The 24859-nt window shown below is 51.6% G+C and overlaps 12 protein-coding genes across 12 annotated transcripts; 4 read left to right on the forward strand and 8 right to left on the reverse strand.

Annotated features, from left to right (window-relative positions):
- Positions 1-232: 232 nt before the first annotated feature.
- Positions 233-1419, reverse strand: VTN00DRAFT_8146 (uncharacterized protein; the record flags this gene model as incomplete). Its single annotated transcript, XM_069434968.1, has 2 exons — positions 233-253; positions 313-1419. The coding sequence occupies 2 exons, from the start codon at positions 1417-1419 to the stop codon at positions 233-235; spliced, it is 1128 nt and encodes a 375-aa protein (XP_069286412.1).
- Positions 1420-2013: 594 nt separating this feature from the next.
- Positions 2014-3411, reverse strand: VTN00DRAFT_8147 (uncharacterized protein; the record flags this gene model as incomplete). The annotated part of the gene is made up of 5 exons (XM_069434969.1): positions 2014-2433; positions 2507-2780; positions 2874-3029; positions 3127-3136; positions 3255-3411. The coding sequence occupies 5 exons, from the start codon at positions 3409-3411 to the stop codon at positions 2014-2016; spliced, it is 1017 nt and encodes a 338-aa protein (XP_069286413.1).
- Positions 3412-5172: 1761 nt separating this feature from the next.
- VTN00DRAFT_8148 (uncharacterized protein) lies at positions 5173-6500 on the reverse strand (the record flags this gene model as incomplete). Its single annotated transcript, XM_069434970.1, has 2 exons — positions 5173-6185; positions 6407-6500. The coding sequence occupies 2 exons, from the start codon at positions 6498-6500 to the stop codon at positions 5173-5175; spliced, it is 1107 nt and encodes a 368-aa protein (XP_069286414.1).
- Positions 6501-10569: 4069 nt separating this feature from the next.
- VTN00DRAFT_8149 (uncharacterized protein) lies at positions 10570-10821 on the reverse strand (the record flags this gene model as incomplete). The annotated part of the gene is made up of 2 exons (XM_069434971.1): positions 10570-10749; positions 10807-10821. The coding sequence occupies 2 exons, from the start codon at positions 10819-10821 to the stop codon at positions 10570-10572; spliced, it is 195 nt and encodes a 64-aa protein (XP_069286415.1).
- Positions 10822-10976: 155 nt separating this feature from the next.
- Positions 10977-11714, reverse strand: VTN00DRAFT_8150 (uncharacterized protein; the record flags this gene model as incomplete). Its single annotated transcript, XM_069434973.1, has 1 exon — positions 10977-11714. One exon carries the CDS (start codon positions 11712-11714, stop codon positions 10977-10979), a length of 738 nt encoding a protein of 245 aa, XP_069286416.1.
- Positions 11715-12960: 1246 nt separating this feature from the next.
- On the reverse strand, positions 12961-13338 carry VTN00DRAFT_8151 (uncharacterized protein; the record flags this gene model as incomplete). The annotated part of the gene is made up of 1 exon (XM_069434974.1): positions 12961-13338. The coding sequence occupies one exon, from the start codon at positions 13336-13338 to the stop codon at positions 12961-12963; it is 378 nt and encodes a 125-aa protein (XP_069286417.1).
- Positions 13339-15087: 1749 nt separating this feature from the next.
- On the reverse strand, positions 15088-15534 carry VTN00DRAFT_8152 (uncharacterized protein; the record flags this gene model as incomplete). The annotated part of the gene is made up of 2 exons (XM_069434975.1): positions 15088-15342; positions 15394-15534. 2 exons carry the CDS (start codon positions 15532-15534, stop codon positions 15088-15090), a joined length of 396 nt encoding a protein of 131 aa, XP_069286418.1.
- Positions 15535-18797: 3263 nt separating this feature from the next.
- Positions 18798-19403, forward strand: VTN00DRAFT_8153 (uncharacterized protein; the record flags this gene model as incomplete). Its single annotated transcript, XM_069434976.1, has 1 exon — positions 18798-19403. One exon carries the CDS (start codon positions 18798-18800, stop codon positions 19401-19403), a length of 606 nt encoding a protein of 201 aa, XP_069286419.1.
- A 45-nt stretch (positions 19404-19448) lies between these two features.
- VTN00DRAFT_8154 (uncharacterized protein) lies at positions 19449-19917 on the forward strand (the record flags this gene model as incomplete). The annotated part of the gene is made up of 2 exons (XM_069434977.1): positions 19449-19602; positions 19667-19917. The coding sequence occupies 2 exons, from the start codon at positions 19449-19451 to the stop codon at positions 19915-19917; spliced, it is 405 nt and encodes a 134-aa protein (XP_069286420.1).
- Positions 19918-20452: 535 nt separating this feature from the next.
- VTN00DRAFT_8155 (uncharacterized protein) lies at positions 20453-21910 on the reverse strand (the record flags this gene model as incomplete). Its single annotated transcript, XM_069434978.1, has 4 exons — positions 20453-20468; positions 20530-21469; positions 21524-21674; positions 21746-21910. The coding sequence occupies 4 exons, from the start codon at positions 21908-21910 to the stop codon at positions 20453-20455; spliced, it is 1272 nt and encodes a 423-aa protein (XP_069286421.1).
- A 257-nt stretch (positions 21911-22167) lies between these two features.
- VTN00DRAFT_8156 (uncharacterized protein) lies at positions 22168-22972 on the forward strand (the record flags this gene model as incomplete). The annotated part of the gene is made up of 2 exons (XM_069434979.1): positions 22168-22301; positions 22366-22972. 2 exons carry the CDS (start codon positions 22168-22170, stop codon positions 22970-22972), a joined length of 741 nt encoding a protein of 246 aa, XP_069286422.1.
- Positions 22973-23820: 848 nt separating this feature from the next.
- VTN00DRAFT_8157 (uncharacterized protein) lies at positions 23821-24808 on the forward strand (the record flags this gene model as incomplete). The annotated part of the gene is made up of 4 exons (XM_069434980.1): positions 23821-23891; positions 23958-24089; positions 24148-24191; positions 24264-24808. Coding segments are annotated over 4 exons (792 nt in total), but the record flags the coding sequence as incomplete, so codon positions are not given.
- Between the last annotated feature and the right edge of the window lie 51 nt (positions 24809-24859).

Below are 24859 nucleotides of genomic sequence, written 5' to 3' on the forward strand. Positions count from 1 at the left end.
TAGGTACCCAACAATGACAACGACATTAGAACAAAAGTCACCCGTCTAGAAATGCGAGGGGCGACGAAGAAAAACCGGGACTGAGGAAAACAAGGACAAACAGCGCACAGCGCGCACGATGCAACCATGCATGAGATCAGAGCAGAAAAAACTTTGAGATGATGATGACGAGGAAACGAGGAAATTCTAAATGAGTTTTGCGTTTGTTTATCTTAGATCAGGGCAGGCCAGGTCACTCGTTATAATGGTAGACCTGATGCAGAACGTTAGCATTCATTAAAAACCCAGTGAAATAAAGATGGAAGGACTGACAAAGTAATTCGGCAATCCGAACAACGAATATCCTAACCGCCTCGCCATCTTGGCAAACCCTTCCGTCTCGACCATGTGGTAGAACGGGAACGGCGGGAACATGGCGCCATCCCGGTGCACCTCCGCCTTCACCATCAGCGCTGTGCCGCCGACACCGTCGAGCGGGACGATCTTCCTGGGATCGGGGTTCGATTCCTTGTCTGCCATGTAGGCCATCAGCGCGCGGTACGTCGGCATCTCTGCGTAGCCCTCGAGCAGGATCTCGTCGGGACCCATCTTGGCCGCCATCTCCAGCGCGGTGTCACTGTCCCTCCACGAGTTGTAGTCGTAAGGGCGGGTGTCCATCTTCTTGGTGTCCGTGTTGTAGTATCGCTGGTAGCAATTGGGCACGATGACGGCGCGGTTGTGGCTGGCCAGGTCTTCGATCAGGGTGTGCGGCGTCTCGATGATATCCGCGTCGAGCCAGAGCACCCACGAAGTCGCGGGCCCCAGGGTCGTGAAGAGCAGGGAATTGCGGGCGCGGCTCATCGACTCGCGGCGGATCTTCTGGTTCTCTATCTTGTGCCGTTCCTTCTCGTCCTGGGAGAGGATGGGCGGGTCGAAATCCTGTCGGAGGATGGTGACGCTCGCGAATCGGTTGTCAATGGGGCCAGATTGGGTTTTTGCAATGGCCGCCTGCAAGGCAGAGGTGGCCGCATTTCCCTCCTTGTTCTTGGGGATGATGAACCCCAGCGAAATGAGCTCGTGTGGGTAGGTCAGGCGGACCAGGTTGTCCCAGTATTCCTGGTAGAAGCGTGCCAGCGGTGTCAAGATCAGCACACGTTCACCGTTTTCTGCAGGGTTTGCCGTCGCAGTCAGATTGTTTAGCCTGTAGTGCACTACTGGCGGAGGCGCCTTCTGTCCATTGCGGCGAATCTGCTGCTTTTTGAAGAACGGTTTTGTGGGAGGAGAGAGAGGGTTCTCGGCGGCATCTTCGTGCCTTGAATGGAACGACAAGGACGTGGAGGAGGACGGAGAGAGCAAGAAAAAGAGGAAACCGAAAGAGAGGAGGGCGGCGAGGAGGATCGTGACAGGACTTGTCCGTCGCATGGAGCGTGGAACGGCCATGGTGGCCGGTTGAATCAAACGGTTAGGCCGATCTGAGGTTTCAGGTAGAGAGATGTACTAGATCGATCGAGCGACTCGTTACCTGGCAAATTGGCACTGAGTGAGGAGTGGAGAGGACATAGCTGGGACGGAGGAGCAAAAAAGGAGAAAAGGGGCGAATGTCCAGAAGGAGACGGAAGCAGAAAGTAGGAGAGGAGAGGCGAGGAGAGCGAGAGCGCTCGTCGTAGACCGAATGGGGATGTCGTGAGGCCGAGATCGAGATTGACGTTCGCAGCGCCGGAAAAGGAGACGGAGCCGCAGGGGGCCGGACACGCAACACCGGGGCTGCTTGTCGCAGACAAGAGGCCAGCAAAGAGATTCTTAGCTGCTCCCTTGTTGAGTATCCTGTCAATTCTCCGCTTTTCCCATGTTCTGCCTTAATGTGAAGGCTCGAGGACACTTTTCTCACCAGTCTATGTACAGAACGTATCTTTTTTAGCGACAGAGCTCAATGCGGAGACATCCCAAAAATCACATATAGATCCCATTGTCTATGTACAGTACAAACCCAGTCTCGTCTATAGATACAATTCTAAAATGTCCATCTCTTGCAGTTTACGGCAACCACCGCATTACACCCTCGAACGCAACCAGCGCCATCGCGTTCGCCGGGAACGCCCTCAAAAAGCACGGCAGAAACCCGCGCCAGTATCCTCTCCACCCACGCTCGCGCCACACTGCGACAGCAGCGTCCCGCCACCGGGGGAACTTCCTCTCGCCGTCGCCAAGGGCGCCGCCCAGCGGGTCTGTCATGATGCGCTGCTTGACCACGTCGGACGGGTACGACGTGATCCAGAAGATCTGCGCCGAGATGCCTCCGGCCCAGAAGTTGATTGCGGGTGTGGACATGTTCGTCTTCTCTTTCATCAGGCGTGTCAGGATGTCATATGATCCCCACCAGAAGAAGAAGAAGGAGCGGAAGAGCAACGTCGCGCAGAGTCCGTGGTAGAGGCCGGAAATACCGTGCGTGCGAAGCTGTTCACATATATAGCCCGTCAGCAAGAAGTTCCAAGTATGAATAACAGGGGAGTATATCCGGTCCACTTACAATCTTCTTGCAGCAGTCGATCGGCCCGCTGTACATCCGCTTGCTCTTCTCCGCCGCATATTGGACCTGCAGGCGTGCCTTGACATGCTCGACGGGCGCCGCGATAAAGCTGACCGTCGAGCCGGCCATGATACCGGCAATACCGTGTCCAAAGCTAGGCAGTGTGCTCAGGTCCTGCTGACTGCCGCTGAGGGGGGTCGCGGCGCGGATTCGGGGATTCGAGAAAACGTGCTCAAGAAGCAGCCGTCGGTAGAGCGTGAGGGAGCCAAGCATGCTGTTATCGTCCATCAGCGATCATCGAAATGGCACAAACCGTCTTAATAGCCAAATTGAGCCTGAAGACAAGACAACGCGGAGAGCCACTCACACAGAATCCATCACCATCCATCCTACCAGCGGCGGCGTAGCGCCCTTGTACAACCCGCTGATGCCCTCCTTCCGGACAGTCTGCAGCACGCAGTCGAGGGGCCCTTTGAAATGCGCATCCTTGGTTGTCTGCAGGCGGACCTTGACTGTGTCGAATCTGCGCGGGTCAATCAACTGGTTCTTCTATATATACTGCGACGGATAAAACGAGGGTAGGTAACGAAGGACGATGTAGGTAGACAGGAGGGGCATACGGATGGCCAACTATGAGTAACAAGGAACGAAGTCAGCAATTGTAATCCTTAAATAAAATATGAGTCTCCAGAGATCTATCCTGTTCACCGGGAACAGCGTCAATCAACCCTAGGAGGTATATACTCACCACTCAGCTTCGCAATCCCCGAAAAGACGCCCGCCACGAAACCCTTGTAATTGCGCTTCTCACCCTTCGCAGTCGACGCACCGCCCTCGTGCATCGAGGGCTGCTGCTGCGGTTGTTGCGCCGCTGCGGGCGTCGTAGTGCTCGGCGCGGACGACATGGTCTGGTCACGGTCCAGGGACTCGCCGCCCGGCGGGGGATTGAGGGGAAGTTTTCAATTCCTCTTCTCCAGCGCCTCTTCTCCCGATAAGCCACTGGAGGGTCTCAAGTGCCGCTGTTCCTAACTATGAGTAAATTGTTCGCAGGGAGCAGTAGGGTTGCCCGCTTTTTTTTACAATGTCCCGGGCCGCGATGAGGAGGGACGGAGGTTCGGGGAACTTGAGCTCAACTCCGGAGACTTCTCCGCTCGGTGTCCCGCCGCACTAGAATGTTCAATGCCAGCTGAAGAAGAAGGAGAAGGGAAAAATGGAAAAAGATAAAGAAAGATTTTTCAAAAAAAAATAAAAATTAATTGGATAATGGAGAAAACGAGAACTCAAGGACAGAAGAGACCTGAGAGGACGAACGGAAGGATGGAGTCTTGGAGGTTTCCGCAGTGTCTTTACTCCAACTCGGCCGTCTTTGCTCCGCCCCGACTGTCGGAGAACTGTGACGTACTAATGTACCACTAGGTACATTATGTGCAGCGCGGAACGGGCTTTTCGATGCATGTTTGTATTTATCTACACGAATAGAATATATAATGAGGAAGAGGACCTTCTTGACAGACAAGCCCGGCTTTTACTCCCGCTTCCGCTGCCGCTCCTCCGCCGGCGGTAATGAGGGCCTCCTCTCGGACCTGCCCGCACGGCGCGTCCCGCTCGTCACCATCCGCAGCCATCTGCGCCCAGGATGACTTCGGTGCTCGGAGTGGCCACTGTCAGCTTTATCGACGAACTCCCCGGTGTTGTCGATAGTACGCCGCCGTTCCGCAGCATTGGGACTCGTGAGGATAGCCCAGGGATGGCTCCTTGCCAACGGACGAGAGCTACTGTAGATACAAGACATGGAAGAGCTACTCCATGACATATCACGACATATTGATGGATCAAAGAGATGAGATCATATTCAACCAATCACCGCATTTTTGCTGCCCGGTCCTTCAGTTCCCCGTGCCCGATCAGTTCGCGATTTTTCTCTTCCCTAACCGCCAGCTACTAGGAACCTTCCATCCCGAGCAGGTCATAACATAACAACCGGATCCATGATATCCGGGTACAGGATAAAAAAAACACCAAATAATGATATCTCGCCAAAGACTAGAGGGGGTATAGATATATGTAAACATCACATGTAGGAAAACAACCGCTCCAGGACACAAACACACCTGGTATACAAACACCGATAACCACTGCAAATGCTGGACAAGGGAGATGAAACGCTGCGTTACAATGAGTGGACCTGAAACATACAAGACACGCTGTTCAAACAGTACAGTAGGTTGCCAAAAATTTCGTCACCCAAAGTTCCTTGTGCAAGCCGCCTACCTCGCTGCCTTTGCTTTAATGTGATTCAATCTGACTTGGCTTAGGACCGTCTGCAAATCATAGTGTTTGGGAGTCCTCCAATAGTTTCAAATCACATGGGTATAAAACAGCGGTCTGCTAAAGCTGCTACTGAGTAACAAAAGTTTTTGGCAACCTCCTGTAGTCGTCAAATTAAGATGGAACCTCGACTTGAGCAGTCGTAAGGCACAGTAACAATACCGTGTCACACGTGTGCCAGACGGGTGACACAGCCAGTGTAATCTTTAACTGAATCAGCAGAGAAACAAACTCAATGTCTGATTCGCGTCGCTCCTCGAGAGTGCACAGTTCGATAGCTGCATATCTGGCCATGCCAAATATGACCCTCGTAGCATCAAGTTGGCGGGAGAAGAGGATCATCTTCCTTTGGAATCCCTTCGGCTCTTCTGTGAGAGGATCCTCTCATTCTCTCTCTGGATCAGCTTCTCGATGAGTTCCGGTGACGGTCCAGAGGTCCGGTTATCTCCGGACGCAACCTCGGATGAATTGACCGCGCCCGCGACCAGATACCCGCCTTCCTCCTCCAAGGCCAACGGGGTCACAGGCCCCGGGCTGCCCAGCGGGTCCAGCCTTGGGGCAGACGGCCTGGTCGAAGAGATGGAGCCATTACGCGGGAAGGCGGTGCTCGTCACAAACTCACGGTACTGCCTCAAGGCGTCACGCGAGGCTGACGACATACGGTACGTTTGGGGTCTCTGTTGCACCGGCGACGGAGGCTGCGAGGTGCTGTGGTGAGAGACGTTAGATGACTGGTAGACGGCAGGATGAAACTTAGGCAGATTCCCCAGATTGATTGTCGGGGCTGATTTGGGCGAGTTCTGTGGCCGAGAGCGCGAGGAATGTGGAGAGGCGGGGCGTCCAGGCTGGGGCATGGTGGACGGCAGAGAGTACACCTGGGTCGAGCCGTCACTATGCATCCTGATTTCGGATTTCGGGCGCGACGAGGTCCGAGAGCCCCGGCTGCGCTTCTTCTCAACCGGACTGGTGTTCCTGCTGGAGACAGGGTGGTGTTCCGCGTGCGGGAAGAAATGGCCCTTGTCGAACCTTCCGGTCAGGGGTGTGATGGGAAGGTCGTCGAAGCTGCGGGTCGAGGGCGGTCTGGGAATAGGGATAGGGCGTGTGCCGGTAGGAGTGATCGAGAGCGTCTCGAGCGCGTCCGCGACAGCAGACGCAGGAGGAGAGGGAGGCGGAGTGAGGGATGGAGGACTGATCGAAGGCGATGTTGATGTGAGGCTGCGCAAGGAAGAAGTCGAGTAGACGACGGTCGGACGGCCGTGCTTTTTTATCAGGCCTTCCAGGTGGTCTCGGGCGCGTACTTGGAGGTCGAAGTGCAGGTGGGCCTGTCGCCGGGGTGGAGATGCGAGGTTTGCTAGCAGTGGCGGAAGCGATCAACAGGAATGCCAGTAGTGGTTAGAGGAGAGGATAATGGTGTCTGGGTCTGAGCTCAACTCGGGCAGAAACGATGCAGGGGCATCCAGACCGAGCCCGTCACCAGTGGACAAGAAAGGTCTGGCTGGAGAAAGCTGGGGGTTGATGGAATTTTGTCTGAGAACCAGGTGGAGACGGAGAGAACATCTGGAGAAGACTTACGGAGCGGCGGAGCCGAGACGGAGCTCAACGAGGACGGATAGACCGACGACGAGGAAAAAGACGAGTAAGACGGAGAGACGGCCTTCCGGGTCATCCTGCGCTTTATTTATACAGGTCAGAAAAAATTCCTGGAGACTTTTCTGCTCGTCTGACCGGCTGCTCGTGCTCTGTTTGGGGCGGAACAAGACGTGACAGAACCCCGGGCCACCCCCCATGGCGTCATGGGGCAGAGCTAGCCTGAGGCCGGCGCGGGGGGATGCGCCGTGACGGGTATGGTACCGTACCCCGGACCATGTGACCCCGCAGGCCCTGAGAGCCCTAGATCCACGAGAGACAAACAGCTCGAGCAGACCTCTTCCTTTGCTCTCGCGTTTTTCTTTACACTTACTCGAAAGCAATTTAGTTAATCAAGGAGAGCTTGTGCAGGTACCGGACTCGGCCCTAACTGACTGTCGGATCACTGATGAGCAGCAGGCTGTCAGATCTCCACCGGGTTCCTCAAGGCACAACGTGCGGTGCTGGTCCACCGGCGCTATCTGCTGGAGCCAGTCAGCATCAGATCCCGGTCCCAACGAAGCTTCAACGGCGTAGACGGTGTGGTACGAAGGCGGAGAAGCTCCAGATACGAGCGAGACAGGGGTTCCCATCCCAGGCCGGCTGGTCGCACGCACCGCTGCGACGACCAAGCTGTCAGCAAAGCTCAGCGCCGTCACCACGCCGTCCAGCGGCCATGCGGCCCATCCATGGAACTGCAGGTTCCCACCAGATGCAGAGATCGGATGAGCTTCCGCGGACAAAAGGATGGAAAAGGATGTAGGACACAGTCAGAATAGCAGAGAACTATGGCCTTGGACCAAGCCATCTGTGCCAAGTATCAAAGGTGGCCTGCAACCATCGGAGATAGGTTGATGTACTGCGCAGTACATGCATACATGCAACAGGTTCAGAGGCTGGAAAATATTTGCCACCGTCCTCTGCTGGCTAGAGAGCAAACATGGATATGACTGCGAGAAAGAAACCACTGACCAACAAGAGAGGTAACAGCTGACAGCAGCAAATCTGCGACGTGACGGAGAGCTGCCCTAGTGGGGACTGCCCAGTTGCAAGTGGAATTTTTCTTTGACCCCAGACCCGCTGCAAACCACGGATCTTGCGAGCGTGGAGACCGGTCGATATTTAACTTCCTACAACCTGGGGTTGGATGCTGAAAGTCTTCGCAACAGGAACTCGGCGCTGAGTGACACGCATCTTCCACTTGGCTCATCCGCTCGGATCATGCGACTGGTCTATCTTTAGCTCGGAATTGTCCGAAATTTTCGAGCACTGTCAAGCCATTCTCGTGGGATTCACATACATACTGCTGTCTTAGGGAGACGCGCGACCGCTAACCCCGCAGCAGCCGAGATGGTGTACGGCGTACGAATCATCGGGCAGTTTCTTGCATCAATCCAAACACGCCTACTTAAGTTGGACAAGTTTCATGTTGAGAGGGAGATCCTGGTTAGATCTCTCTTCGCCGTGACTCTCCTCCCCTGCTATATTGCAAAATAGTGTCGGCTTTCGTTTATGGTTGCCGTCCTTCAGCTGACATTAGCCCTCCTGTTTGAAATGAAGGCCAAGGATCCCTGCTCATTGCACGCTAGTCGTTTGTCTGAATGCGCATTCTCGTTAAGATAGCCCCGATCTCGACCCGCACCGCCCTCACCGGACGGCCCGCGACGGTAGGAGGCTAGAGTATCCAACGCGATCCGTGATCTGCGCGACGCAGGATTTTCAACCCCAGAATGTTTTGATGAGGCTGACTGCTTAGATAGCTCTTTGGACATTCTTGTTTCCCTTCCGGCCAGGATGCATTGCCATCAATACCCTTGCGCGGTTTCCTCTATGTATCGAGTTTTTCCCCGACTTCTCCTATCGGGATCTATTCCGATCAAACGCCGTGTATGAGTTGTCCCGCGATGCGACCGCTCAGGCACTCCGTGCACAACCGACGATCTCGCGGCCAACAGACTTTGACCTGCATGACGCAGGGCCCAGTCATGGGGCACAGCGTACGATCTTAGCGGCACGACAGCTGACAGAAGCAGCCAGTTGTAGGCGCTACTAGCCTTTAGAGCACCGCCATAGCCTTTCTGTGCCTGGCATGTACATGTACACCATGATAGTGTGGACGCCTCCTCGCCGCCAATTAGAGCGACGTTTGTCAGCATCTTCTTTGCATCCTCAGCTCCTGTAGCTTTCGGCTGCAGGACGATCGACTACGCGAACAGAATGCAAAATATCGCCCTCCACGGCCTTCTCATCTCCCCACGAAACCCCGCCAGACATGATGCCCTGAGGTGAGAAACGGTCTCGGCCCTGCTCACAGTCATTGAGACATCAGGGTAGTAGTGACATTGCCATTGAGTCATCGACAAGGCTGTGAGGAATCAATTGTGTGCACCGCCATCCCTCAAGGACCCTGCAAACCCCGCAGCCAGCACGCGGTCAGGCCCAATGGTCATACTCCGTATCTTGCCTCTGGACCCCCTCTGGTCCATTCTATGGACTATTTATCCTTGTCTTCACGGCCTGCAGGTCGGTATGGTGTTGCAGTGGAACAAGACTACGCATGTCAGTCTGAACTCTATTGTTGAACACAGACATATTCCCTGTTGGTATGGAGCACGCGGATATGACTCGTTTGACAAGGTAAATCAAATCCATCTTCTAGTAGCAAGCGCAAGGAGCTGGTGCCCGTATCTCCGTGGTAGATTTATTGAAGTTTAAAGCAAACACGGGCCTCTGGAACGCAGGTGGGGTTCGATCTAGCTCGAACTCTGCGCGAAATGACCTGCATCTCTAGTTCAGGGTCCTGTTCAAAGAGAGACATGGTGAGGGGTTGTATGGAGTAGTTGCCTTCCAGCACCTTGAACTTCATATCTTCGGAGTCCATTGTCTGGCAAGGTTGACTGAATGGCGGCGACCGCATAGCCTCATTCGCGCGGTGGCCAGGTCGACCACCACTTACTACCTAGTACTGCCCCTGTTCTCGGGCTCTCGGGCCCTGTCTCTATTCTCTCTCTTCGGCTTGATATGCCAAACCCTCCAATTGGAAATTAATGCACAAGCACTCCCCTCCTCGACCGAGATCTGTCCGACTTCCCCTTCAAAGTTCCAACCGAAAGGCCTGCTTCCTGCATCATGCAGGCTGGTCATAAATGGCATTTAGCCTAAGCTACCTAAGCGACCTACCTAACTACCTATAAAGGCTAATAGCTCCTCCGTACCTTATCTACGATCAACACAGAATTATTATTATTAATAATCACTGATTGACGCGCATATGTTAGGTAGTTTACGCGCGTGCCGCCCGGTCCGTTCGATGTTTCGGGCCGGCTGTGGGGTAGGCGTGGAATGTATGCATATGTAGATCGGAACTATCGGTCAGTCGATCATCCCATGTCATCATATCCGGAATGGATCCTTACATACCTACTATACTGTACAACGCCTGACCAATACCACTTCACCTCACCTACGCCACAGTATAGTATGTGCTGTACACTGTACTGTACGGTGACAGATCTCCTCCTCCGCGCCATCTCCATCTCCGCCGGTGGAAAAGGTTCCGCCGATGCGGAGTACTGTAGACCCATCTGCCCTTTGTTACCTGTTTGCTTGTTTGCATCGTTAATATGGACGTACTGTAGAGCGGAATAGGGGCATGGAATTGAGCGCTTTGACCCTCTCTCTCCTCCTGATGTCCGTCCAACCGAAGGATCGATACGGAAATACGGAATCTGTCTCTGTTTTCGACTGTTGCTGCTGCTCTGTGCCGTGCTGCGTGGTACTGGACTTGCATAAGCTACCTGATGTCTGGACGACTAGTATGTGCATCAATGTGCATGTGCCTTTCTAATGTCCAATGTGTTCGTGAGTACTGAGGTGAATCACAATCGATGTTCTAGTTATTTTTCCAAGCCGCAGGCGGGTAGATAGGCATGTATGTACATACTGGTCTATCAATCGTCCTCTTTTTGTCATGTCTCTTGAGTATATATACTCACCTCTGGTGAATTTCAAATACAAACAAAAGAAAAGACAGAGATGTGGTCAAAGCATGGTGCTTATTCACAGGTATATAAAGGGAAGGGGGATTATAAGACACGAGTTGCTCTCTATTAGACATTACTCGATGACGATGTTGACTCCCGTTTCTGCTTCTTTTTCTTCTTCTCCGCAAGTCCGTCAGAACGGCTGAGAATGAGATCTTTATGGAATGGATAGAATGTCGGCTTCCTCAGCGGCGGCTTCTCATGCGCGAAGCGCCAGATATCCGCTGTCACATTCTTCCCCAGCGTCTCCACCACAGGCGTTAGGATAGGCAGTGACAGGAAGATCACGGTGTAGCAGCATACCGCGACGATCAGCATGTTGGCCTAGTATGGCAGGCCCAGTGCTGCGAGCTTGACGCACAGCGTTGCGCCGAGACTCCAGAAGACGAACCCGTGGATGAGGTAGATGGTGAAGATATGTGGGAACAGCAGCACGAAGAGTTTGAAAGAGAGGAGCTTCTGGACCAGTGGGCTCAGTTCGACGACTGCCTGGAAGCCGAGGGAGAGACCAGCCCGTGCAGTTTGGGTACGAAGTACTGCGGATATCCTGCGCCGGGAGTCTGGGCGATTGGACGTCCCGTTGCCGGATCTGGGTGGATTCTGTACTCGTAGGTGGCGTAGTTCACCTCCGTCCACTGCGTGGCCAGGTCGATGGACAGTCCTCCTAATCCAAGGGCGGCACAGAAGATGACCAAGGGGTAGTAGACAATGGGATGTGTGTGTAGCCATTTCCAATATTTGTACGTGAGGTCCAAGTCGGCCAGCATCAGCCCTAGCCAGAAGTACGAGCCCCAGGAGAGAGCGTACCAGTGGTTCACGACGCAAAAGATGTAGTACCAGAACCGCTTCCATGGGGTCTTGATCTCGCGGATTACGATGACACTGAGGAGGACCAACCAAGAGCCCTGCAGCTGCACTGGGATGGTCCAGAGCACGCCGGTACAGTAGTTGAATGTGATCTGCGGTGCAGCGTTGGGGATCAAATACATCAATTCGATGATCTCGCTGATGAAGTCTCCAAACTGTCGTATGCGACGGTAAACGGCCACGTGGACCATGTGATGGATGGGAGATATAAAGAAATATTCAAGCATTGCTATAGCGACGGTGGGGATGATCAGTTGAGGCGTTCGTCCGACAGTCTTCTCCGCCATCGGCTCCAGTTTTCCATTGCGGAGATAGCTCGCCGCCAGGAAGCGGCTTGATGTCATTAGGAACGGGCCAATCCAGATCAAATTGAGTAGATACGGTGTGGCAGTCTTCCGAGCCCAGATCTCGCTTTTGTAGTGCATGTATGCTCTGGGGTTTATAGAGGCTGACACGAATGTAAGACCGAAATGAATACCAGTGACAAGAAGCGAACTGAGAGCAACGAGACCAGCCAGGTAATCAACTCGATTTTGGCAGGTGCCAATGGGGGAGCGTTGCCAGCTTGGGATCTCCAGCCTTCTCATCCATAACCTTCTTTTTCTCAACCGTTGTTTGTTCTTTGGCATTATCTGTTGCGATTTCTAACGCTGTGGGTCCGATACCAACGTCATTGGGGTTCTTGCTAGAACCCTTAATCCTCAATGTAGATATGTCATCGTTCAGCCAGTCCGATGAGGTAGCAGGTGGTCCAGTTTGAGGTAAGGGTGTCACAGTACCGGATACAGTTGTCGAGACAGGAACACCTTTAGCGCTTGTGGGAAAGTGATCTGTTCTGTGGATGAAGTCGTGCTTCTTATGAAAAAGCCTCTTGAGAAAGGGGGGCCGTATCTCTTAGCTGGCGTCAACCACTTCCACGGTGATCTCCTCAGGAAGGCATTCAGTAGCAGAAGAAAGCTCAGGCAGCCAGATACTATTGAAATGACCATTGGAGGAATTTTGTCGCTACTAGGAGGCGGCTGCTGCTTCCATTTGACTGTCGCATTCGAAAAATAGGGTGAATACCCGCGAAGTTCCACGTCATGAACAGAACAAGCATCCGAAGCCCGACACGTGGAGTCGAACATCTCGCGGCTGTCACGACTCATCGACGTTGTATTGAAAAATAGTCGTATCCAACCGTCGTTTGCAGTATTCTCTGCCCACCGTGGTCCTTGCATCGAGAAGCAATCTCCAGTCGACCAGTGTTTGATATGTAGAGAAGCAGGCGTGCTCGGCAATCCGCTGTTCTCCTTGAGACGGAACGGTAGATTTTGTCACCGAGGAAGTAATGGATACAATCTTCTGTCCAGTCCACGCGATATTCGGGAAGTCCCAAGGAGACGTGTTGTTCTGAGTCAAGGTGGTGTAGTTGACTCCGTAGACGGAATCGCGGTGGACGGATCCTCCGTGCTCAATAAATTAAGACTGAATGTTTGAGTCTCATTGAAGAAGAGTTCCATTGACAGTGCACTTCCGCCAGTCCATTGACGGGGGGCGATTTTAAGAGATTTCTGAATGATCCATAGTGTATATCACGCCTTAGTGTCTCTATGGACCCGCCCATACAAGGTGATCGGGAGTGGGCGTCGGAATGTTGATTGCCAGTAACTGCGGAAACGCCGGAGAGAGAGAATCGTTTAGTATTTGGAGATGTGCAAGATCTGCCCCTTGACGATATTGGTTGTTCCATCCCTTCTCATACGGGTTCTTGTACGTCTGTCCTTCAAAGCCAGTGGAATTTAGCGAGGTGGTCTCGTTGAAGTAGACAATAATAGAGTCCGTAAACAGGCCTTTGGTAGACGCATCATAGTAGCCACATGAACAATCGGTGTTGTTCGTTCCAATCACTTGAGTCGTAGTCGCGTTGACATGGCCTCCGAAGATGAGCAGCAGGAGAGACAGTCCACATGGCAGAACATATCCCATTTCGAGCACAATACAAGGAGCAAATGAATACCTGTACAAAGGAATAGGAACAAAAGCGAAAGACGCGCAAACAGAGTCTTCCAGTAGCTATCATAAGACGTCAGTAAGCCTTCAGCCCGAGTGGAGGTACAAAATCAGACCTACTCAACCAACTACAACAGGTATCGATATGTCAACAATCCGCACCTTATGGGACAAGGCACTTGCAGTCCAGCATGTGCCGAGGCGTGATAGACTCCTGACTAATTCAGGTGTAGGCTGAAGGAGTGGCGTCCCGGAGATTGACTCTTGAAGGATGCCCTGGATGCTAGAAGATTATCCAGTTATCTTAGTCTAACAAACCCTTCAGCATGATATCGCGCCATATATATCAGCTCGTGTCCTGGAACTCGCCGGCCTGGTCAATACAGCCACAGCATAGTGTCATCATAGAGAGAACCTCGTAAGACAACTACTGATAGGAGTTGTTCCATATGGTTCTGCGATCCACTTACTAGAGCTAATCATGCATATGAAGGTAACAGCATCTGTCTCTGACATTGATTGGGAAGGGTTACACCAATGTTGGCACAAAAGCCACTAAGGACTTCCCTAAGCTCGGCTGCAGGTATCATTTCCGAAGTCCGGTAGAATTGCTCGGTATCTAGTCTTTTGATGATAACAGCTGCAGGGGTAGGATGGATACCCGGCGAGGGTAGGGCTGAGCGGACATCAGGAGCCATAGATAAGTGGTCTATTCCGGAAAATAACGTATATGAGCATGGGAAGCACACCATGCACTGCCTCCGAAAGCGCCATGGCGCCGAAGACCGAGACTGATAGTGAGAGCGTAGCAGGACGATATGACGTTTTGCAGCTCAGCCTCTTGAGAGATGAGGAATCTAGACATCCTCCCCACTATCGGTGAGTTGTTCCGTCATAAGAACGAAGTGTGTATGTAGGCGACATGGTCTAGATAGGTACCTAGTCTAGTTGATCAATTAGTGGTATTTCGAAACAGAAAGTGGGAATTACCTATTGTACGAAGCACGCCTAGGTGCAATGCCGGCAGGCGAGCGAACGGGGGTTTCCCGTCTTCGGTGACAAACCCCATGGGACAGTTCATGTCAACACGAAAAGGCTTGAATAGTTCCAATTCTCCAGACCAGAACGAAGTCTAGGCTCTTGCTGTGGTGATCCACACTGTGCTGCGTGTCTGGAGCGCATCTCGCTTGACGGTGGCTTCTAGGCGTAGAGGACGAAAGCACTCGGGCCCACTCGTGGCTCTTTGGGGACTTCTGTCGTTAACAACCACCAGGGTTTAGCACATGTGGGCAATGATAGCTCTCTTTGGATGCACGCTGGCGTCAAAAGCGTTGCTAAGCTCAGATGGTCTGAACGGGTTCAGCTTGGACCCTGTGCTATAAGGTCTGCGTTCCGGGTCGGGGTCACTTCAGTCCGACGTCTACGTTCTCGTTCACAATAGCATGCACTTAGATGTTCTTCTCCGACTGACCAGTGGCTATGACATACGACAGCGAACCCCCGATATGTGAAACAGGGCAGAGCTCGCCAATAAATCATCTTCGATGCTTAAGTTTTGCAGGCGCTTCCGTCATAAATAATATGTTCTAGACACTCAACATATATGGCCTGATTCTGCTTCATATTTGAGAGAAAAACTAGAGACCTCTGTTCCTTCACTACCGGAAAGGAACATAATTTTGCTTTCCAATTTTCCTTCTACAATTGCATGGTTTCTCCTGGAACTTATCTCCTTAACATGGCTGCTCGAAAACGTGCAACGCCGATGAGCGGCGTCAGCAGCGATGATGTTGATTTAAACAAATTCCATGCCCGGTTTTCTACGTTCCAGACTGCTATGATGAGAATATCAAACTTCATCCAGGACTGGACTCTGTTTCTTCTCGTGGTGTCGTATCTTGTCTTCTCCACCTGCATATACATGGTCTGCACGGGGAAGCTGACCGAGATATTCTGGTTCATATACTTGACAACAAACTTCTATATTGCTGGAAATTCAGTTGTGGAATCTTTTAGGTGCATGCAACCCACCAGAGACGCCCGAAAAGTGCGGGAAAAGCCGAAGCCAACAACTGGATATTCCCAACTCCGGACGACCAACTGCTGCACCTCGATCTCATCATTTTCGCGTATCTTCCAAATGAAAAGGACATCGTCATGGACCGCGTACATTATGCGCTCGAGCATATTATCTACCCGAAAGACAAAAATCACGATCAACGTGGTATATAACACGCCCTTGCCGATTGAGCCTCTAGAAACCGAACTGCGAGATCTCGCACGCCAGCATTCAAATCTCAGAATCGTGAAGGTCCCGGACTCTACTTCAAAAGCGCATAACCTTAATTATTTCGTCACCTTGGACACTGGCTCAAATATTAATGCCATATTTGATTGCGACCATTATACCCATCCATACGGCCCTAGATGGGCAATTGAACGGTTCATGCAAGACAAGAGCATAGATATTGTCCAGGGACGCTGTGTAGTATTCAATGCTGCCGTCTCGTCTATGATAGCTATGGTGTCTGTTTGACAAGATCTATGCCGTCTCTCATCCGGGTCGCTCTGCTCTTTGGGGCTTTGCCCTCTTCACCGGGCTCTGATGGTTATTGGCGATCGTCCTTTCTTCGCGAAATGAAGATGGACAGCAGCATGCTGACTGAAGACATCAATTCAACCCTAAGAGCTCTATCGAGAGGAGCAAAAATTGTGCATGACTTGAATGTGGTCTCTTATGAGCTTGCTCCCGTTACTCTCCGTGCATTATGGAACCAACGCCTGCGATGGGCTCAAGGATGGGCGCAGGCAAGCATGAAATACCTTATCCTGACATTCAACAAACCCCTGCAAGGAAAGCGAAAAAAGAATATGCGCTTTGGCCTCCTTTCCCTGCTCCTTATACGGGAGATGAGCTACTACCTCGTCACGCAATACTGTTGCCTCGTTTTCGGCTTTGTCATCTTACATTTTCCGAAAACGCCAGTTGCGTTCGCCCATCTAGTCTATTTCCAGTATTTGGTATCTCAATGGCTTTGCATTATCAGGTTTGTAACTCCTTCTGTTGCGGTACATACAGACGTTTGGCTAACTGACCTCCTTACTACAAATGTACAGTGCCATCTGTCTGGTAGCGACCTTATGGATTACAAACCAGGCCAAGTCTGAGTTTATTACTCTATGCATGATTATCGTATTCTCGCTTCTCTATCCCATTTATCTCGTTGTGACGGCTGTCGTGGGGCTCTACGGCCATGCGAGACAAGTCAGCAGATATACGTCCTGGAACACAACTGCTCGAGGATGAACTTGTCGTCGGCCTATCTTATGTCGACACATATTTGAAAGCTTCTGGGTGCTTTTAGCATGGCTTCTAATATCAATTGATCCAAATCAATTTTACACCTATGAACGTTACCTATCCACTAGGGTTCAAATCCCTGCAGTACAGCTAGTCCGGAGAATTAAAAGGCGTCTGAAGCACAGACTAGGCGATCGGCCGTCATTTCTCGGACTTGCCATGTATCTCCTCAGGGATCTTCTGTTCCGAAAAAGCAACAGGCATGAACTAGCCTCTTTCCTGCCACTGACAGTAACAAGGAGCTGGAGTATTGACAGATGAGCGGAGCGCCCGAGGAAGACGCGGTTCGTACTGGCTTCTTGACTAGGACTCTGGTTGAATCTAGTAATTTCTGAATTTACCTACCGCGTCCATATTCCAGTTACAACATTGGAAGATTAGGCATCTAGCGTCCAGCGCCCCATGTGCCCCAGACCGTTCCCGGTGCAAAGAAGCGAATTGAGTCTCAGCCAAACGCAACGGTGAATCATCTATGGATCCGTTGGGCTTATCTCAAGTTTCTGACCCAGATTATAGCTCGCCCGTACCTGACGCTTTTTCAAACGGCGTCCTGCTGTACTTCAGCCACAACAAACTGAATGATTGGACCGTCGTCTCGGAAAGCCTTATGCAGGCCGACAGGGGCCCAGACCACCTCGTTCTCGGCCCACGATGCCAATCTGACATCCGCCATCCTTAGTGCGGCTTGCACGAGGTGATTCTGCGCGCACAAAGATAAGCCAGCTTCGTGGCATGCATTGTCGAGCCTGTCGGCGCTTCGTTGCTTTTTTCGACATCCACTGTGATCCACTTTGAGACTATACAAGGTACGCTATGCGGTATACTCTGATTACAAAGCAGTTGACAATTCCAGGCATTGATGGCCCTGCAGCTGCTGCACGTACGCCACCAGTTTTGTTTTCGAATCAGTTAACGCCGTGTTATCTTCCGTATGAATCTGCTAAAGGTTCATCGTCCATCTTCTTGAAGCCCTAACATCTGACGTTGCAGGAGGCGTGCGGCTCGGTCATAATCCATCCGACTTTCTCAGGACCCGATAAGAGGTGTTTGCCGTAGGAGCCGGTCTGCTCGGGAAGATTAGGAGTCGGACATTCTATACGTACTTACTGTTGAGGTTTTCTCACCATGTGCCACCTCACTCGAACATGGGTGGATCACGGCGTGCCCAAGGCGGTCTATTTAGTTTGTCTATGGCGAAAGATGCAGGTGTGATTTTAGACCCAATTGCTATCGATTAATCTCAACGGGCTTGAAAAGTCAGACCATACTGACAGAGACGATGACTGATGGCCCCCAGCAACCAAATTGCCTGGACGCTTAAATTCTCCCGGGTTGTGATTGTTCTGGACCTGAATCTTTTGTTTCTTTTAACTTCCACCTAGAGAAGTGTGTATTATTTTTAGCTGTGGGGACCATTCACTTGGGAATACGATCTTCTCAAGTTTAAAAATATCGGATCGGGAAAAAGAGACGACAATTTCAAACACAGCTGAGACATCTACCAAAGAACCGTACCCGTGCATTCAAGCAAAAGCTTGTGATTTTTAGTACCAATTTCTTACGACCAGAATCTGCAGCATCATCCAGGCTAGCAGATAACCATATCACGAGGTGGTACTCTGGTCGCTGTTGAGCTCAACATGGACGTCTGATATGAAAAACAACTTCTACTGGTAGATAAACCCATACAGAGATGATACACTGTCAGCAAGGACTCAGACGTGCAGAGTTGGGCTCTAATACGGTTACAATGGAGCTGCCATATATTAACGTCCACTTACATCAATTGCTTTTTGTGGACCGTCCCCAGTTGCTATCTAGCATTTTCTAGCATGGCGGGCTTCTTTCAGCCCTAGTGAGAGAAGTCCATCTAGTTCAATACGCGAGAGCGTTTACCGCCGGCCCCTAGATGGGTCAATGTGGCATCATCAACGTTGCCAATGGTGAACACCCACGAGAGCTGCTAATGGCCCGGTCTAGATTTGTACACTGCTTGCCAAAGGTTCTAGGACTCAGGGCTTCTTCCATTAACGGCAATGTTGATAGGAAAGTATATCCAATCCTCAGGATCATCATGATAAAGACTTGCCAGTGGAGGGAGAGCAAGACTCGAGGGAAGGACATCCCAAGCGCTCTTCGTCCAAAATACCCCGCCATTCCAGACAAGGAGAATCCATACCTCCTGGGGCTCAGGGGTATCTTCGTCCTACAATCATTCTTATGGGTTTTCCTACAGACATTCGTCCCAGGAACCGTAAAGGAATCAGTCAACATCTACGGACCACCGTACCAGATCTACCTCCGCAAAACCCTCCCCGTGCTCTTCTGGAACGACAACCTCATCTACTCCTTCTTCATCCTCCTCTCCGCCCGGACGATATGCATCCCATTCATCAAGTCCTCAACAGAGTCCTCCATCGCGGGCGCCGTCTTCCGACGAGGCCTCCGCCTCTGGTTCCCCACAGCGGTCTCGCTGGCCGTCGTGAAGCTCATCTCCTCCCAGATCGGATACGGATACATCGACCTCTTCAAGTCCCTGACCGGGAACCACTCCTTCAACACGCCCTACGAGATGTCCAACGCCCTCATCTACTTCAACTCCGTGTTCAACATGTTCTGGATCACGCATGGCTTCGCCACGTCCGCGGGGAGCAACGCCTTCCCGTCGCAGCTGCTGTGAATGGTGAATGTGATCTACATGCAGAGCTACACGGTGTACATGGCAATGCTCATTATTCCCTACACGCGGAACTCGTGGCGCGTCAAGGGCTCCATCCTTTTCATCGTCACCGCGTGGTGGGTGCAGTCCTGGGCGTGGTACTCCGTCACGGGACTCATCCACCCTCGTTGCCCTTTTCTTGGCCGTCGAGACATTCGACGTTCTGCAGACTGCGAAACTCTGTGCTGGTATACCTTGGGACCAGATCATTGAGTAAGTAGTAGAGACTTCGATTATTCGTGTAACGCCTCCACAAGGCTGGTTCCTCGTCCAAGGCACCATCATCTACACCGCGGGCATCAAGCTCTTCCTTCACCTGAACGTCCAGAAACAGTGGCCGTCGGAAGGCTCAGTCGTGACCTGCCTCGTCGTCTGCTTCACCGCTGTGATTCTCATCGGAGAGGCGTTCTGCCGGCTGGTTGAGTATCCGTCTGGAGCGTTGGCGTACAGGCTGTTCGACTGGATTAGAGAATAGAAGGAGCCATTTCCTTTCTCCCCTATGTTTGTGTTGGATGAGTTTTGTGGGAATGATGTGCTGCCCTTGCTCTTGAGGCTCGCACGAAAAGCAGAGGGCATCTGTAGATACGAGATTTAAATTTTACGAGATACGGTATATGCAGGAATTGATGGCATCGACTGACATCTTCTGTCTATCCTGTTATTGTTTTCACATAGCTGCATACCTAATAAGCAAGCAAAATTCCAATATCCTGGCTTACGTGATTTACATGAATGAGACTAAGAGATCAACTGCGCTCCTTTCTAGAAAGAAGGCAAAAGAGCACTCGACTCTCCTCGATCTACAGGGATGGAGAGACGAAAGTTACTTAGTGGCAGAATGGTGGACACTTCTATGTGATGATGTGCAGTTGTGTTTCCAATCTTGTCTTCTCGGCTATCAATGGATAATACATATAGCGTATTATACTGTCTTGCTGGCATCAATTCCCTTCGATACTTACTGCCGATTATTACCAAAATTACAGGATATCCGATACATCGAAATAAATTCACGACCAGGAGATGCTATATTCACGAGTTAGCTATTTCAGCAAAACAAAAAGGAAATGATAGGACTTAAACTTACCCCAGCATAATCCCAGCACCAAGAGCTATAGCCAAGAATTGCGTGATCGTCTTCTTCAGTTCTGCGCCCTTGTCTTTTCCTGTCTCCAGCAGTTCTGGGATCACAGAGACCGTACCGACGTAGAGGAACGTTCCAGCGGTGAATGGAAGAAGCATGTCTCCCCAGGTCAGGCTGGTTCCCAGCAAGCCAGGAGAGGAAGTGCTCAACGTCCCTGACGCATCTGCTGCTCCTCCACCGAATTCCTGCACAGCAATGCCAATGAGCGTTCCAAGGAACGCACCAACCGCAGTAACGAATTGCGCGCCCATGGCCTTGCGTTTCGAGAATCCCGATTGGACAAGAAGGGCAAAGTCACCAACTTCGTGTGGGATCTCGTGGAAGAAGACTGCGACTGTTGTCGTGGCACCGATAGTGGGAGAAGCGTAGAAGGAGGACGAAAGAGCCAGTCCATCAGTGATGTTGTGGGTGAAGTCTGCGATCAAATTGAGGTATCCACCAAGCTTCACACTCTGACTGACTTCCTTCTCGTCGTTGATCTCGGGCTCAGAGGCCGCGGAGCCAGCCTTGGACTTGCGCTGCTTCAACTCGCCGTCGCCCTTGTCCTTCTCAGAGCCGGTGGTCACAGCAGTATCCTCACCCTTGTCAGGGTGCGCATGGCCGTGGCTGTGGTCATGTCCTCCGTCTCCTCCGGTAGCTATCCGAAGCGCCTTGTCCAAAGCGACAAAGGTAAGGAAGCCCACCATAATACCCAGGCCAAGAAGGAGGTTCTTGTTGGGCTCCACGAGCACGAACCGCACATGTTCGGGGGAATCCTCCCCCAGGAAGATTTCGGGAAGCAGATGGAAGAGAGTATCACCCAGAAGCCCGCCAACTGCGAAGGCTACCATCACCGACAGGGACGAGGGATCGACGTTGGGCGGGCATAGCGCAAGAAGGAAATCTAGGCCGAATCAGTAAGCACGAGACGACTCAGATCGGGAGACATTGAACGTACTTGGTGGTCCGGAGATATAGAGAGTTGCCAGGATAGAGTTCACTGCAGGGCTACCTGGGAAGAGAACTGAGAATATGCGGGCGGTCAGACTGGTGGTCTGCGGGGCAGACGCGATTTTGTGCTCATTGAGCGATTGAACAAGAGAACATTGCTAAAGGCAATTAGTATTGTTTGCTAAGGGTAGATTCTGGTCAAAAACTCCAGGGCCGGGAGCATCCGTACCTGCAACTGCTCCTCGATCTGTGCCACGGTGAGACTGCCGACTGGAATGTCATCGTGGCTCCTGGAGCTAGCTATCTCGGCGGCGGCAAGCACCGAGAAGGCCAAGAACCCAATGGTAAGGGCAAGCAATGGCTTGCGAAGCGCAAAGGACTTTCTCACAGACATTGTAGCAGTCTCTCTGCTAGATGAGCGCTTGAACGCCGGCGAGACGCGTCCAGCGAAGCTCGATGCTCTACATCTGATTGTGATAACACTCCGACCGAACCTCGCGCGGGAAGCAGCCAAACATGCCAAGACCGGGTGCAAACATCCCGAGTCCATCTGAGAAATCGATAAGAGATTATTTTCACGCCTCAGGTCCATAATATTATTGTCTACTCCATACCCAAGCGCATACTATCCCATCCATCGAAGGAACCAGGATGGGTAGGCAGTTACAGAAAAAGAAGAACAAGGCCAAGGTGCCAAAGGTCCTGACCAAGCGCAAGCGCAAGACGCTGCGCCATGGCAACAAAAAAATCAATGTTCTAGGGAATGCACTCATTGCCGAAAACTGGTACGGAACGGGACTTGCGCTCGAATGTTGTATAGTTCATAAGGCTGACCTGTATTTAATGTAGGGACAGAAAATTGACCCTCACACAAAACTACCGTCGTCTTGGTCTCGCACACCGTCTGAATGCGCCTACTGGTGGTGTTGAAAAGCCCAAAGGTCCAAACGCCTCTGCAACCGCCGAGCAGCAGTTCAGTGATCCTTTGTACATAACCGGCAGCGCTGTCAAGGCAGCTGAAAATCTCACTGTCGGTGAGGCCCGTGTCGAGCGTGACCCAGAGACGGGTAAGATTCTGCGCGTCCTCCGCGACGATGACGAGGAGATCGAGATCGCGGGGCGCAAACGACGGAAGACCAACCCGCTTGGGGATCCGGTGGATGATATACCTGATCCAGAAGGGGTTTCGAAACCCGCACAGCAGAACAACCCTGGCTCGGATATAGTGCGACAGCTGGAATTGCAGGCGGCTCAGGAAGAGGAGGCGGTCAAGAAGAGGAAGCCGCGACAGCAGAGCAAGCGGGAGCAGGAGTGGATAGAGAGATTGGTTAACAAATACGGCGATGATTACAGAGCTATGGCTCGGGATATGAAGTTGAACCCCATGCAGCAGAGCGAGGGTGATCTGCGGAGGAGAATTCAAAAGTGGAAGGCGAGTCGGTCAGGTCAGGAATGAGGTATCCATATTTGTTACATAAAATGGGCGAATCGGCGTTGTACATGGGACAGGGCGAAAAAGTTATTCCATCTTCGACTTGGGATTTTCTAATAAAATGTTTATATATCGATTCCCTTGTTTCGAACAATTTCTTGTTTGCTTGTTTGCTTGATTCCCTCGAATGCAGGTCGATGTGTTTTGCTACATCTTTCCATATACTTTCGTTTGCAACAAAGCCAGTGTTCACACTGGCGGTCGGATCTATCGAACGTTCCTGACTACGGAAGCCTCAGGAGATTTGTGATATCGAACTTAAAAGGCGCTGAAAGGTGCTTTTGGCAATCTCAGTTGGTATGTAGCATGGTATTCCCCGTCTCCAGCCTTAATGGAGGTATCGCCCGTTTAGTATCTGACCTGAGAACTAGATATAGGAAGTACAATGAGTACATACTTGCAGTAGATCGAGACAAAGGTTCCTGACTGCTTTCATAAGTTACGAACTGCCTTTGTCTGAGGAATCCGCACGCTCTTATCCAGTTCTCAGAAAAGCTTTGTGGAAAAGGGAGAGGCCCCGAGAAACAATTCACAGCCAGGAAAATCCCATCCTATGAAGCCAGGCGGCCGCCCGTTCACTGAACTGAACATCAACAGTCAACAAAACATAAGTACATTACTTGGAGCCTCGCGTTCTCACCGGAGTCATGTTGTTTTCTTTTTGTCTCTTCCCTTCCCACCTCGTCGCGCACTGTAACGATTCACCAACCTGACACCATCACACCACTGTCCCCATCCGCACGCTCTTATCACCTTCCTGTTCCTTACTTGTCGCGACGCGTATTACTTTACCACTCATCAGTCCAGTCAAAATGCAGTACGCAGCTCTTGCTGTGGCCTGGCTGCTGGCTTTGGTCCGCGTCGTCGCGGGCCAGATTAGCTAGTAAGTTCACAGTCTCCTGTCAACAGAAAGAAGCCATCATGAAACTGGCGCTGATGACCCTTTTAGCAATGCAGAAACAAACAGTCTCATGTGCTCCAAACCTGAGGGGACCTACTGTGATGGTGTATCCCTCACTACACCCATTCTGATCAATTGTGCATCTGCAAATGTTGCCGAAGTCCACTCTTGCGACCTAGTGTAGGTAGTCCCATATTCTTAAAAGGAGAGAATAAGATGCTGATTAGAGCAACTCAAGACTTGCGCACATTCTTCCTGATGGTTTCCAAGAGGCTGCCCTTTGTAAGCCTTCATCTTCAACGTCTTTCTGCATAAACGTACGTAGAGATGCTAACACCTCCATGACTATTTAAGGCTATGAAAGCTCTGAGAGCGCTGGAGATGCTGTCTGCGCTTTCAATGGCACCGGATATACTCTTTATGGTATCTCATACGAAATCCCTGAGAGTTCTATCATAGCCCTCAGGGATGCGAACGAGTCCGCCACGCCGGAAACAGACAGCACTGATGCGTGCGGGATCTTTGCTATCCCACCGGAGACTACTGACGCAGTTAGCACGGCTGTGACATCTGCTGGTAGTTCTGAGTACACTGGGTCGCAGCCAGTTAGCAGCAGCAGTGCAAAGTCGAGCCTCTCTCCTTCTCCGAGTTTCACCAACGTCAGTCTCACCGACACGGTTATCACCACGAGTCTTCCATACACGGTGAAGTCGATTCCAAAGGCGGCGACCACTCACATTTTCACTACAGAAGAAGGCTCTGTCCCAGCGCTCACCACGGTCTGGAAAACAATCGTCCTCTTCACAGAGACCGAAGCCGTTGAGTCGTCGACCGGAGTCCTCCACCAAAAGGATAACACGACCATCTCCCCTCCAGAGACCGGCAGCAGCAGCATCATCGTTTCAAACATCCACGAAGCAGACCCTTCCTCCTCCTCCTCCTCCTCCTCC

Source organism: Thermoascus crustaceus (assembly GCF_041956765.1).
Source record: "Thermoascus crustaceus strain CBS 181.67 unplaced genomic scaffold VTN00scaffold_5, whole genome shotgun sequence".
NCBI lineage: Eukaryota > Fungi > Ascomycota > Eurotiomycetes > Eurotiales > Thermoascaceae > Thermoascus > Thermoascus crustaceus.